The 13527-nt window shown below is 41.2% G+C and overlaps 1 protein-coding gene across 2 annotated transcripts in view; it reads left to right on the top strand.

The window, feature by feature from the left end:
• Positions 1 to 13527, top strand: part of UNC80 (unc-80 homolog, NALCN channel complex subunit) — a 225382-nt gene that overhangs the window by 169371 nt on the left and 42484 nt on the right. For both annotated transcript variants that reach the window (XM_032859910.1, XM_032859911.1), the window contains exons 44-48: positions 1112 to 1380; positions 3457 to 3591; positions 5061 to 5199; positions 6088 to 6184; positions 10493 to 10663. In XM_032859910.1, coding sequence (XP_032715801.1) covers positions 1112 to 1380; positions 3457 to 3591; positions 5061 to 5199; positions 6088 to 6184; positions 10493 to 10663 — 811 coding nt within the window. The remainder of the gene's footprint in view (positions 1 to 1111; positions 1381 to 3456; positions 3592 to 5060; positions 5200 to 6087; positions 6185 to 10492; positions 10664 to 13527) is intronic.

The following is a 13527-nucleotide window of genomic DNA, read 5'->3' as shown; positions in this document are numbered from 1 at the left end:
TCCTATGATTAAAAGTCTCTTAAGGTTTTTCTTCCTATCTGGTTTTGTCTTGTTTTATTTCCCCCCCCCCCGCCATGATCCTCTGTCTTGTTTCATAAATTCCACATATCAGTGAGATCATATGATAATTATCTTTCTCTGATTGACTTATTTAGCTTAGCATAATACCCTCTAGTTCCACCCACCATGTCATTGCAAATGGCAAGATTTCATTTTTTGATGGCTGAGTAGTATTCCAGTGTGTGTGTGTGTGTGTGTGTGTGTGTGTGTGTGTGTATACCACATCTTCTTTCCATAGCAGTTGAAGGCAATAGTATGGTATTGTTAGGGTAGGTAGTAGTAGGTATTGTTACTTGACTAAGTGAAGATCAGGTGTTCTTATGAACTTCAGGAGGCAAAACTCATGTACAGAAATCAGGACAGTGGTTTCCTCTGAGTTGGGGGGGTGCAGTGGAGCTCCTAGGAACTTTCTGAGAGGATGAAAATGGTCTATATATTGACTAGTGCGTTGGTTACATGAGTGTGTATTTTTGTCAAAAGTCACTGAACTCTCCATTAGAGATCTGTGCATGTTTGTTTTACTCTGAGTTACACCTGAATGGAGAGTTAGATAGAGATAGAGAGACAGAAAGAGACTCTCTTTGAAGCCTTGCAGGGTGACTCACTTATTAATTTGAGATATTCACAATTAGCCTCCCAGTGTTCAATGTCTTCTCCAGCCAGAAGCTCCAGAGCAAAAGGTAGAAAGAGCTCTAGTCTGTCCGGGAGTTTAGAGATCTAGAACCAGACCCAGCCCTGCCATTTCCTTTCTGCAACAACTAACTTTCTTCTCAAAGCCACAGTTGAAGCAGTAGCAACACGCTGCAAATGCCAGCCGTGTCTTGCCTACAGAGTCGAATCAAAGAGCTGATGACGGAAGTCCTTTGAGAACCAGGGAGTGTGAGACCAGCGGCAGGCAGCAGCGTGTGCTGGAAGCATTTCCTCAGCACATCTTCACGTCCCAGAGTTGGAACAAATGGGAAGCAGCAGTGCCCTCCGGTTGGCTCGTCCTCGCACGCCGACAGGATTGGCATGGGGCTAATTCTGTCTCTGCTGTTTCATGTTCTCACAGCTGGCAAGGAGCTGTTCGGCCTCGACACTCTTCAGAAAAGCTTGTGGATCCAGCTCCTGGAAGAGATGTTCCTGGGCATGCCGAGCGAGTTTCCCTGGGGAGATGAAATCATGCTCTTCCTCAATGTGTTCAACGGGGCTCTGATCCTCCACCCGGAAGATAGCGCCCTGCTCCGTCAGTACGCCGCCACCGTCATCAACAGCGCCGTGCATTTCAACCACCTGTTCTCTCTCAGTGGCTACCAGTGGATCCTGCCCACCATGCTGCAGGTGTGGCTCAACCTCCTCTCCAGAAAACCAGCTCCCCGTACGGCAGGTCAACAAGACCTGTACTGAGACTTTTTAAAGGATGGAGTTATCTGCTTTTATGGCAGTCGACAGCACCAAGTGAAATCTCCCCAGAATTTTCTGGAAGGTCACAATACCCTGTTCTATCTATCCTGAGGTATCCCAGACCTGGAAGAGGCTTTCCTATTTCCTCTAGCCACTCTTTGAGGGGTTCCCAAAGTGCTGTCACTGAACCAGAAGCATCAGCATTGCCTGGGAATTTGTTAGAAATACACATCCTTCGGCCCCACCCCAGACCTCCTTAAGCAGAACCTGTGGAGTGAGGACCCGTTCACCTGGACTCTTATAAGACCTCCAACAGGGGTCTGATGCCCTAGAAGTTTGGGAATCACTGCTCTCTTTACTCAAATGTATGTATGGCAAGTGTCCCTATGATGTTTCTCCTGAGAGATTTTCTGATCTCTGAATCGAGATTTCTGCTGCTATTAAACTTGCTATGCTGAGACTGCGGGAGGTTAACTCAGCAGGAACAATTTCCATGTACTCACGTCTAATGTGTATCTGGCTACGTTTACGAGTAGTGGCTGAAGTTCAGACAGAGCCTAGGGGCTCATCGTAGTCTTCTACTTCTATGGAAGTTTTAATAAAAATTATTAAGCTGGGGACACCTGGGTGGCTCAGTTGGTTAAGCATCCGCCTTGGGCTCAGGTCATGATCCCAGGGTTCTGGGATAGAGTCCCATATCCCAGCTCAGCAGGGAGCCTGCTTCTCCCTCGCCCTCTGCTGGCCGCTCTGCCTACTCGTGCTCTCTAGCTCTCTGTCGAATAACTAAATAAAAATTTTTTAAAAATTATAAAAGTAATTCATGCTTGTGCAAAGTAGGGTTTGTTCAGTCTACAGGGGCAAGAAATTTTCTTTCGTATCAGGCCTCTCCTATTTTTAAATAGTTGGAATTTTCTCTATTTTTATGACTTTTTTACAGATTTCCGAAACTAATAAATGCTTGTTATAAAATCCAGAAGATAAAGTTTAAAGGAGAAAACAAAGATCATGCATAATCCTCCTTCCTAGATAACCATTTATTCATACTTCTTGAAAATCCTTACACTCTATCATGCCTTTTTTTTTTTTTTTTTTTTTTTTTATTTGACAGACAGAGATCACAAGTAGGCAGAGAGGCAGGCAGGGGGCAGAGGAGAAGCAGGCTTCCCGCTGAGCAGAGAGCCCGACGCGGGGCTCGATTCCAGAACCCTGGGATCATGACCGGAGCCGAAGACAGAGGCCCTAACCCACTGAGCCACCCAGGCGCCCCACCTTTTTTTTTTTTTTTTGAACAAAAGTTGGATCATACCACATGTTGAAGTTTGGTACCTACTTTTCTCACACCACACTAAGAATATCACAGGCATTTTCTCATGTAGCTACATTCAGTGCTAGAGCATCCTTCTAATAGCTACATAATATTCTGTTGCTTGCATATACCATAAGTCACTTAACCTATCCCAATTTATGAATAGTTTCATTTGTTTGAAATTTCCCACTATTGTAAGCAAAATTACATAGGAATTCCTGTATATCCACCTTTGTACCTTTGTCCAATTCTTTTCTTGAGATAAATTCCTAGCGACAAACTCCCTAGGAAAAAGCATATTCATGTTTATTACCAAATTTCTCACAAAAGAGGTTATACTCTGTTATACTCCCATCTACCAGCGTATTAAATTAGCCGCTTCTTTCCGTGCTTCCCAAGCTATGAGGTCTTTTGTTTTTGTTTTGTTTTGTTTTGTTTTTAGAGAGAGAGAGACTGTGAGGGGCAGGATGGGAAAGGGCAGGGAAGGGGAGAGGAAGAGAATCTTAAGCAGTCTCCATGTTCAGCACAGAGCCTGAAACGGAGCTTGAACTTAGGACCCTGAAAGTATGACCTGAGCCAAAATCAGGAGTCAGATACTTAACCAACTAAGCCACCCACGTGCCCCTCCATAACTATGAATTTTAAAAGCAAACACAACTCTGATATGCTGTTGAGGCATTTTCTGATTACGTGGTATTTTTCCACAGGTGTACTCCGATTATGAAAGTAACCCCCAGTTGCGTCAAGCCATCGAATTTGCCTGCCACCAGTTCTACATTCTACACCGGAAACCGTTTGTGCTGCAGCTATTTGCTAGTGTGGCCCCTCTCCTGGAGTTTCCTGTAAGTGAGCTCTGGGGAAATAAATGTAGACCAACCCCATGAGAAAAGCAAAGGCTCTTTTAGTTAGAGTCTGCTGTAGCAAGGGAGTTTGCCACTTGGGTCTTGGCAAAAACTCAAAGGCAGACAGAGGAGTAAGAAAATTCTATGGTGGAGAAAAGGGAAGGCTTCAGGTATGCCCTGATTGGAGGCTGTTGGTGTGGGGGAGCTGTAAGCAGGCTAACTAGATGTGGGGCATCCTATTTAATTGGCTAGGGATACATATTTGTCTTTCTCTGATTGGTCTAGTTGAAATCAGGGACAAGGAAGAATCAGGGAATCTGTCAGTTGTCATCAAGTCCTGGCCATTTGGGGGCCAATGGTTAAATGGGTTATTGTTTGGTTTCCAGTAGAGCTAGTAGTCTGACTTCCTACTAACCTGACTTGTAGCAAGCTGGCTTCCTGGGCAGATTACTGGGGACAATGGTTTGGTTTCCTGGGCAGGTTACCACAGGTTATAGATCAGAGTTCTATTTTTATATATGGCCTGTTCATTTATATTGTCTCTTTGTATAATCAGCATCAGCTCCCTTTCTTCAACTGGTGGGATACGAATCATAAATTATTTCTCTTCATTTTTCTTCAACCCTCATCTCTGCCTGTAGGATATAGATAGGCCAACTCCCCAGTTTTTTGTACTCAATTAATAAAAAGGAAGAGATTCCTGATTCTCATTCCTTTCTATCACTGTCTAGCACTCACGCTGCTTTTCTTTTTCTTCAGAATGCTTATACCACATCACATGTGATGCGTGTGTTGCACTAATATATATCTCTCCCATACCCCAAAATAGAATTTAAGCTCCATTAAAGCAAGACCTTCATCTGTCTTTCTGTTTGCTTTTGGTTTGTTTTTAGTTGTTTTGTTTGTATGCCTTTTTTGGTTTTGTTTTGTTATAACCTCAGTATACAGAATTGTACATGGCACATAGTAGGAATTTAAGAGGGATTTGTTGTTTTAATGAATCACAGCTATTTTAAATAGATTCGAGATGGCAAGCCTCTCCATTGGGGAGTTATATTATCAAACAAGACCTGAAAAATGCCCAGAGTTGTTAAAATAAGCGTCTGTTTCCCCAGACATATTTGAAGCGTTCAACTCCTACATTACAAAAGTTCCTTTGGGAATGCTGAGCCCTCCCATCGCAGACCAGAGGAGACGTTTACATGAATTGTTCTGGAGGTCTACATATTGCTGTATTTTTAGGAGTTTGTACAAATGTCTCTTTGTACCAGATCGACATTTAATACATCCCTTGAAAGCCCAGCGTTCATTCCAAAAATCATATAGCAGCATTGCTGGATCCTGGGAGCTGAATGCCCAATCGATGTAATTGTTATCAGTGCTGGTGTATGTGAGATCTGAACTCCTGATCAAACCACATTAATGCCAAGGCAGAAATCAATAAACTAAAATAGCCTTTCTACATACAGGATGCTGCCACTAATGGGCCTAGCAAAGGCGTGTCATCCCAGTGCCTGTTTGACCTGCTGCAGTCCCTGGAAGGAGAGACCACTGACATATTAGACATCTTAGAGCTGGTCAAAGCTGAGAAGCCTCTTAAATCATTAGGTAAGAACAAAAGTTGCCCTGACCTTCCCTTTGTAAATTGTAATTATTTTTTTTAATAATTCTATTTTACATTCTATATTAAATCAAAACAGAAAGAAAAATGGAAGAGTGGTATAACTTGAACGAGTACCTTTCTTATCTCCTATTTTTTCTTAAATATTTTGGAAATCTTAGGGGTGTCTGGTTGGCTTAGTCTGTTAGGTCAAGCATCTAACTCTTGGTTTCTGCTGGAGTCAAGATCTCAGAGATCAAGCTTTGAGATCCAGGGACCAAGCACTGCTGTGGGCTGGGTACTCTGCGTAGTCTGCTTGTCCCTCTCCCTCCCCCTCTACTCCTGCCTGCAAGCGCTCGCTCTCGCTCTCTCCCCGCCCCTCAAAAAGATAAGATCTTTAAAAATTTTTTTTAATTTCTTGAAAATCCTAAAGAGTATGGAATTCTCTACCATGGAAATTGTATTAAAATGGTGTCTGATACTACACTGCTCTAGTACCACAGTGTTCAGAAAATTAGGTTTTCCCGGACAATTCTAGGTGAGTAACTCTCTGAAATGGTCTTATATGATCATGGAATGTGTAGAAGAAAAGAGAATTCAAAGATAAAGTCTCATGTCTTAGATATCTGCATGTCCTTGGATATCATCTAGTAGGCCAGATTTTTTTCTAAACTACCCCCCAAAAAGCACTTTTATTTTTCATCTGATTATTCAAAATTGGGAAACAGAATTTTCAGTCCCTTTAGATGAAGAAATTCATCGTGTTCACAGTTTGGGAATAAAATCTGACAGAGAAATGGCTATAAAATATAACCGGAATGTTAAGAGTGATAATTTCTTCTTTATCCCTGGCGGACTCCACTCTGATTTTGCGCCTTGACCTTCTGTCCCTTCAGATTTCTGCTATGGAAACGAAGACCTGACATTCTCTATAAGCGAGGCCATTAAACTCTGTGTGACTGTGGTGGCATATGCTCCGGAGTCATTCAGAAGGTAATTCAGCCCTTTATTCTGTGCCTTGTGATAAGTAAATATGGCTAAGAAAATAGAAGTGAGCAAACACAAGGGTTACATTTGTTAATATCATCTTGTAATATTCTGGCAAGGATGTTTTCAATAACGACGTCTAGGAAACTTACCATAGTACAGGTTCTGGAAAATATAGTAAATCTTCATTAATGTAAAATACCTAAAATTTGGAATTTGTGCAGCAGCTAAGATATTTAGTTTTGTTTAGGAAATACTGTCCTGACATGTGATACAAATTAATAGCAAACAAAATTCCAGGGCAAACCATTAAATTACTGAAGAAAATGCTTTTCATGGAGCAATAAGAACTCCTTTCACACAAAGAGCAAGAATATAAATCTTGCCTGTCATTTTGCCAAGTGTAAGGAACACAAAGGAGTCACATGGGAGGTGTCATCCCTGTTACAGGACATTGGCTTTGGTCTGATTTATGTACTGATATGCAACATGGAAATCAGTCTCATCTTGCTATTAAGAGACCTTTTAAAGACAGAGACAGTAATTCAGATGAATCAGGGATAGCCCCCTGTTATGTACTTATAGATCCTTAAAAATAATAGAGTTACATTCCTTTCAATGCTCCTTGAGGTTGGCTTAATCAACTCTTTTAATGGTATAATCCTCAATTATATCAATATTGGGCAACCTCTCCCTCTCGACTTCTCAATCTACTTTGATCTTTTCTTGTAATGTCTAGCTCATAAACAAAATCGCAGGTTATATGCTATCATATTTTTCGTATAAAGATCAAGCTTGAAACAGGACTGCCTTGAAAATTCAGTGTGGAGGAAAGAAGTTCTACCCTGTTGCCAGCTCTTGCAAAAAGAAGGAAAACAGCGGAGTTGCTTTTGCCAGTGTATCTTTGTCAGTTTTTCTCTCAGATTAGTCTTTTTCCCTCCCCTAGAACAAAATGAGAAAAGGGGCAAAGAGGGACCGGGACTCAGATTAATTGAACTCTCTCTGCATGAAAAATGAATAAGAAATATCCACCCACCCCCAACCCCAAGATTCCCAGCTTCTTTGGTGTTAATCAGTAGGGATTAAATATCATGCCTGTGGTCTACCAGAAATGTGGCTATGGCCCTCAAGGGAGCAAACCTGCAGTCTATAATGATGGTCCTTCTCCTCCTTCCCTTGGGCTCCTCCTATAATATCACAGCTCCGTAAATGGCGTGACAAGGGATTGAAACCCTGTGTCAAGTTAACTCCAAGCCCACTCTATTTGTGGGTATAAAAATACTCCCTATCCTATTTTCTATTCCAGGTGTGTCTAAGTACATTGTTAGTAGAGTGTCTCAGAGGATCTGCAGTGAGAGGAAGTGATATCAAGACACTGTAGTAGTAAAATGCAGAGAGTTCTCTAATGTCAAAATGCCAATGACATAGAAAGCCCCCAGATTTAACTAAAAATTTTTTCCATTATCAAATTTCTGGTGAGACATGAAATCCTCTCTCAAGTTAAAATCCAAACACGCTGAAATCAAAAGGAATTCAAGTTCACAATCAAATTCTCTTGTCATTGTGAGCTTAAGGCCAAAGTCCAATCTTGTTAAGTTAAATTAAAATTAAAGAAAGAATTATCCTCCCTAGTTCGCTATTCTGTTCTGTCAGAGGGGTTCCTGAATTTCTGCGTAGAATCAAGGTGTCTTAAGCAGCTGTCCCCTGGGATCTCTCTCAAGGAACAAGTACAATTCTTATAACACTTCAGCATTGGTAACACCAAATCCCTATTGTACTTAAATTTTTAGAGTAAATGTATTCTATTTAAATACAACATTTATACAAAAAAGTTTTTAAAAATAATAACTTTGTAGTTGTACCAATGTTCATAAAGTTAACGCATCTACACAACTACCACTCAAATGGAAAATCAGAGGAGCTACTATCCTACATCACAAATCATCTTTGTCTATTTCTGAACTCTATTCAAGTGAAATAATATAGTAGGTACTTTTTAATGTCCTGTTTTTGTTATTCAATATTATTTTATGAGCTTCATCCACATCCTTGTGCATCACCAGTTTGTTCTTCAATATTTAATGTCTATGCCACAATTGATTTCTCGTGGACAGATTTCTGTGTTACATCCAATTTGAGACCATTACAAATACTGCTGCAGTGAACATTTTTGTATGCGTCTTTGTGAGCTCATGTATCTGTATTTCTGTAGGTGAAAATGTTGTGCTAGGTCATGGAATATATGTATGTTTTACTTTAGTATATATTACTTGTTATCCAAAGTGGCTGTGTCAATCTCTATTCCCACCAGTGGCGTGTGCATGTCCCAGTACTCTGCTGCCTCATCAGCATTTGATACTCAGTCTTTATTTTAGCTATTTTTTTGGGTGATAGTGATATCTCATTGTGTGTTTTAGTTTGCCTTTCCCTCTTCCAAACTGGAAGGTTTGGAAGCTCTCCAGATGTTTAATAGAATTTGGATAGCTACTTTCGCAAAGTGCCTATTGAAGTCTTTCACCCATTTTTAAATGAGTTTATCAGTATTTATTTTATTTGATATGTTGAATTTGTCCAAAGAATCTGATGTAAGTTCTTTGAGTTTATATGGACTGGGGTGCTGGTAAACATTTAATAACCAGGTCTCTGGGGGAATAGAGTCCCCGATACATAGCATTGCTAATTTGCTAATATCTAGAAACGGCTGAGTATGAGATGCCAGCCCGACATCATTGAACATGGGGTTGGAAACAGTTGCATACGTAGACTGTCTTGACCTGTTAAATGTCCACTCCTGCACACCGCTGGTTATATGCATTTCAAATAACATCTCTTACTCTGTGACTTATAATTTTACTCACCTAACATTATCTTTTAAGGGATAGAAGTCTTCATTTTAATGTAGTCTAATGTATAACTATTTACCTTACTGTTTAGTGCTTTCTGTGTCCCTTAAGAAATCTTGGCTAATCCAAGTTTATGAATATATCCCCTTATAGTACCTGCCAAATGCTTTGTTGTTTTTACCCTCAGTTTTTGGTATGGTGTAAAATAAGAGTCAAGATTTCTTTTTCCCATATAGATACTAATAGGCGATAGACAAAGTACCATTTATGGAAAGGTTAGCATTTCCCATTGCATTGCAGTGTCATTCTTGTTATAAATCAAGTATCTGTGGATTTGTTTCAGACTGCTTATTTTGTTCCACATGTCTGTCTGTCTCTCCTTGTGTTGTAGGATCATAGAATACAACAGCCTGGAAAGAATTCCTTTTTTTTCTTTTTTTTCCTCCCCAAGAAAGAATTCTTGAGATGTTGTAAGGTGCAACTTAGTGAGTTTATTTAAGTAGCAAGGGGACAGGACCTATGGGCAGAAAGAGCTGTACTTTTTGCTCTACAATGCTGGTGGTTATATGCTTCATGCTCAAGGGGGAGGACGACATGCAGGGAGTGTTAGATCATAAATCCTTCTTTGAACTTCTCATAAAACTACTTTTGCAAGATTTCTCTGGTACTTCTCATTCAGTTCGGTATTAACTATGGCTGAGACACATAGGCAGTCATGAGACCCTTTAAGAATGTAGCAACCAGCATGTATTTGATACCTATGGGACCTATGCAGGCTACAGGTCAGCCTACTGGGCTAAAGGTGAACGTCTTTCTGCTTCTATCCCTCATCACTTGCACCAATACTATGCTGTCTTAATTATTATAGCTTTATAATAAGTCTGGCTGCTGTTTGTTCTTACTTTTACCTTCAGTGTTTCTATGTACTCACATTTAACATGTATCTCTTACTAAGATGTCATTGAGATTTTTCATTGTTCACTCCAATAAGCAGCCATTTTCCAACCTGCATCACAGACGCTGTTTCCATAGACTCTTCTCGAAAACTGCTTAACCTTTAAGAAGCCAGCCTCCCAGAGAAGGGTTTTATCTTGTCTACATTTTGTTTAAGCTGAAAATCACTTTTAGCAAATCCCTGAGTAGCAGCCGTATTGATCGTCATGACGCTGGCTTCTCTAGACGGAGCGCACAGCTCTGCCAATCATTCCATGGTCTCTCCACCAGCTGTCCTTTCGCTACTTTTCCTCTCCCCACGTATTCTCCCAAAAGGCAAGCAGAACTGCCTCAGCTTTTACTTGGTGCTCGATTAATTAGTGAATCAATTAATTAATTGGTGTCGGTCAATCTTCCCAGCAGCTTTACTAACTCTTGGCTTGGGTGGGGTGGGAAGGGGCCTCAGATTGGGAAGGGGCCTGTTAATTGCTCCCAAGTATAACCCAGCCAACCCAAGTGACTGGCTTTCTGATTAAAGTCTTCAGATGCTGATGGTCTTGGAAGCTCTAGTTCCCTGTTACCTACAGAAGCTAAAGAGACAGACATCACAAGTGGAGACGGTTCCTGCTGCCCGAGAGGAGATCGCAGCCACAGCTGCTCTGGCGACATCCCTGCAGGCCCTTTTGTACAGTGTAGAGGTCCTCACCAGGTAATCCCATCACAGAAATAGTCAGAGCCTCACATGGTATGTAGCTGCCAGAAAGAGGAAGAAAAACATGGCAGCTAAAAATCCCTAAAACCCTGTCTTTATTGACACACACCTGCCCAAACCCAGCCCTTTGTGGCTTAAACCTGCAAGCATTCCCTAAGTTGTTTGGATAAATAATGCTAAGTACTCTGAATAATGAATAATAATAATAGTGATGATACCAAGAAGACATCTGCATGCACCTAAAACTGTCCGTGGCGGTTTTAACCCAGTGGTGAACGAATCATTTTGTAAAAGGGCTAATGGAGTCAATGTGAAAATGTGATCCATATTTTTATTAGCTCTTATATTATTTTATGAGACATGAAATACCTGTAATTCCAACTAGGATGCCTTTTATTATTTTACTGTTTGTAAAGAGTTGTGCTTGTTTTTTTGACTGTAGTTTCAGAAACTACATAACAAAAGTAAACAACAGAATTTTATTCTAATGCTAGAATTCACAGATCCTCTGTGGGGCAAAGCTCTGTGGCACCTGAGGAATTTGGGAATAGAAAGGTACATTGACACCAGAGTTCAGCCCTAAACAAAGTACCAAAAAGTTAGCCCTGTCGCATGGGTCTTGGGTGCAGAAGCACAATGCGCTGAGAGGCCAGACGGAGATGGAAGGGAGGATGGGCAGACAGAGTGAGAGGAGTGGGAAGAGGAGGAGGCAGGAAGGTGGGCAGATATTTGGCTTGCTTTCTCTGTTCCCATCCAAAATGAGCTAGGACATATTGTTCCCCAGAGCAGAGGTGGGGATGACTTCTTCCTCGGGTGGTGTCTCTACTCCTCCATCCCATTTGGCCACATCCTTACCCTAAATTCTGTCTGTGATTTACTCCCACCAAAAGGCACCACCGTCTCCTGCCTCATCTTGCCCTATTAATGAGAACTAGCTGAAATCCCTCCATCCAGGAAGGACTTCTCTAGCATGTATCAGCAAGCGAGAGAGAGAAGGAGATTATGATTCATTAAGTCAATGTATGTTTAGTTTCTAATGATGGGCTATACTGCCAACCTAGGCAAGCAAGAGTGTAGCCCAAAGGCCTTTGGCAGACTGCCGGTGTTGAAGGGCCCATATGCACCTGGCTGAGGGGATGGGAAGTAAAACAGGGAGCCATGGCAAATCGCCTCTTCCAATGGGACCCACTCCTAATGCTTTGATGTTGGTTTCCTGAAAGTCCTAGAAGGAAGAACATCCTAAGGAGAAATGCCACTTTTACTTTTCCTTCTGGGCCTCTCTGGTTCTATCACTAGCATCTCCATGCAGTTAGAATAGAGAAGACCAACCAATTCTTCCCAAGCGCTGCCTTTGTTATTTCTCCTCACATCATACAATCTCAGTGCTTTCCTCCTATCTGTTCTTTTTATCAGGATAGGTCAACTAACTTATTCAACATTGACTTACCCAAAATTCCACCAAGACTGGAATGGATGGAGCACTGACGTTTAAAATTCTGTGGCTCTAAATATTGCAGTGTATTTAACATTCTCTTGACAGAAGGGAGAACTAACCTCATTAGTCAGCCAACAATAAGGTTGGCTTTGCCATTTTTACAAGTAAGAAGAGTCCCATTTCACTTCTATTCTCCTAATTCCTTTACTCATGAACAAACATTGATAGTTACACACAAATAAGCATATTACTACTGTGTTAATGTTAGTTTTCTGTTGTTATGTAATGCATTCACACAAATTCAGAGGCATAAAACCAAATATTTATTATCTTGTATTTCCATAGGCCAGAACTGGGCAAGCTCAGCTGGTTTCTCTGCTCAGGGTCTCACGAGGCTGAAATTAAGATGGCGGTCAAGCTGGGCTCTTATCTGAAGGCCCTGGAGAAAACAGTTCACTTCCAACACCATTTAGGTTTTTGGAGAACCCAGCATCATGCAGCTTTGGGTCTGAGTTTCCACCTCCTTCCTGTCAGCCGTGGCCACTCTCTACCTTAGAGGGTACCAGCCTTTCTTCCCACATGGCCCCTTCTGTCTTCCAGCCAACAATGGCACCCTGAGTCCTTCTCATGCTTCAAATCTCTTTGTTCCTAGCAAGAGAAAACTGCTTTTTTAAGGCCTGGTGCAGTAGGATTAGACCTACCCAGATAATTTCCCTTCGGCAGTGTAAGAGTTCATAATCACAGGGGTGATACCAGGGAGAGTGTAGGGTCCCAGGGCCATCTTTAAGTTCTTCCACAACAATGGCACAGGAAGAGAAGGTCTAGTGTGATTATTAAAAGCTTACTTCCAGCCACACCCAGCATACAGAAAATGAGCATCATAAAAGCAAGCCTGAAAGAGTTCATACAAGACTTTCTTTGGAAAGCTGTGTCATCCCTTCCATTGATCTCAGAGGTCAACAGAGAGACAAAGATTACCTAGGATTTAAAGTAAACCCTACAAATATAAAACCTGTGAGATGATTCAAATCTATTTCTGAGCATCTAAATTACTGACTTTTAATAGATATGAATTTACTCATTTCTCTGGGTAGTCTCAAGTATAATTTTGCCTAGAAGGGTTCTTTCATTCTTTGATAGTTTTTCAGAAAAATAAGGTGGTTGATTACAATGTAGGTGGCCAAAATGTTATGTACATCTTTACCTTTCACTTACAGTCCAGGACAGTTAACTTCCTAGTAATCTATCAAGTTGAAAAAGGAGCTCTTAACTCTCACTGAATCATAAAGACTTAGATGCCTGAGTTCATAAATGTCTGGTTTGAAGTGTCATGGTTTAAACCTCAGAACTAAGAAGCACAAGAACTTAAATCATGGTATGCTAATAGACCCCCCGGGAATCCATGTTCCCTTTAAAGTGCCTCTCA

Source organism: Lontra canadensis, unplaced genomic scaffold, assembly GCF_010015895.1.
Source record: "Lontra canadensis isolate GAN:19392208 unplaced genomic scaffold, GSC_riverotter_1.0 scaffold18, whole genome shotgun sequence".
Classification (NCBI taxonomy): Eukaryota; Metazoa; Chordata; class Mammalia; order Carnivora; family Mustelidae; genus Lontra; species Lontra canadensis.
This window is presented reverse-complemented; position numbering and strand designations above follow the sequence as displayed.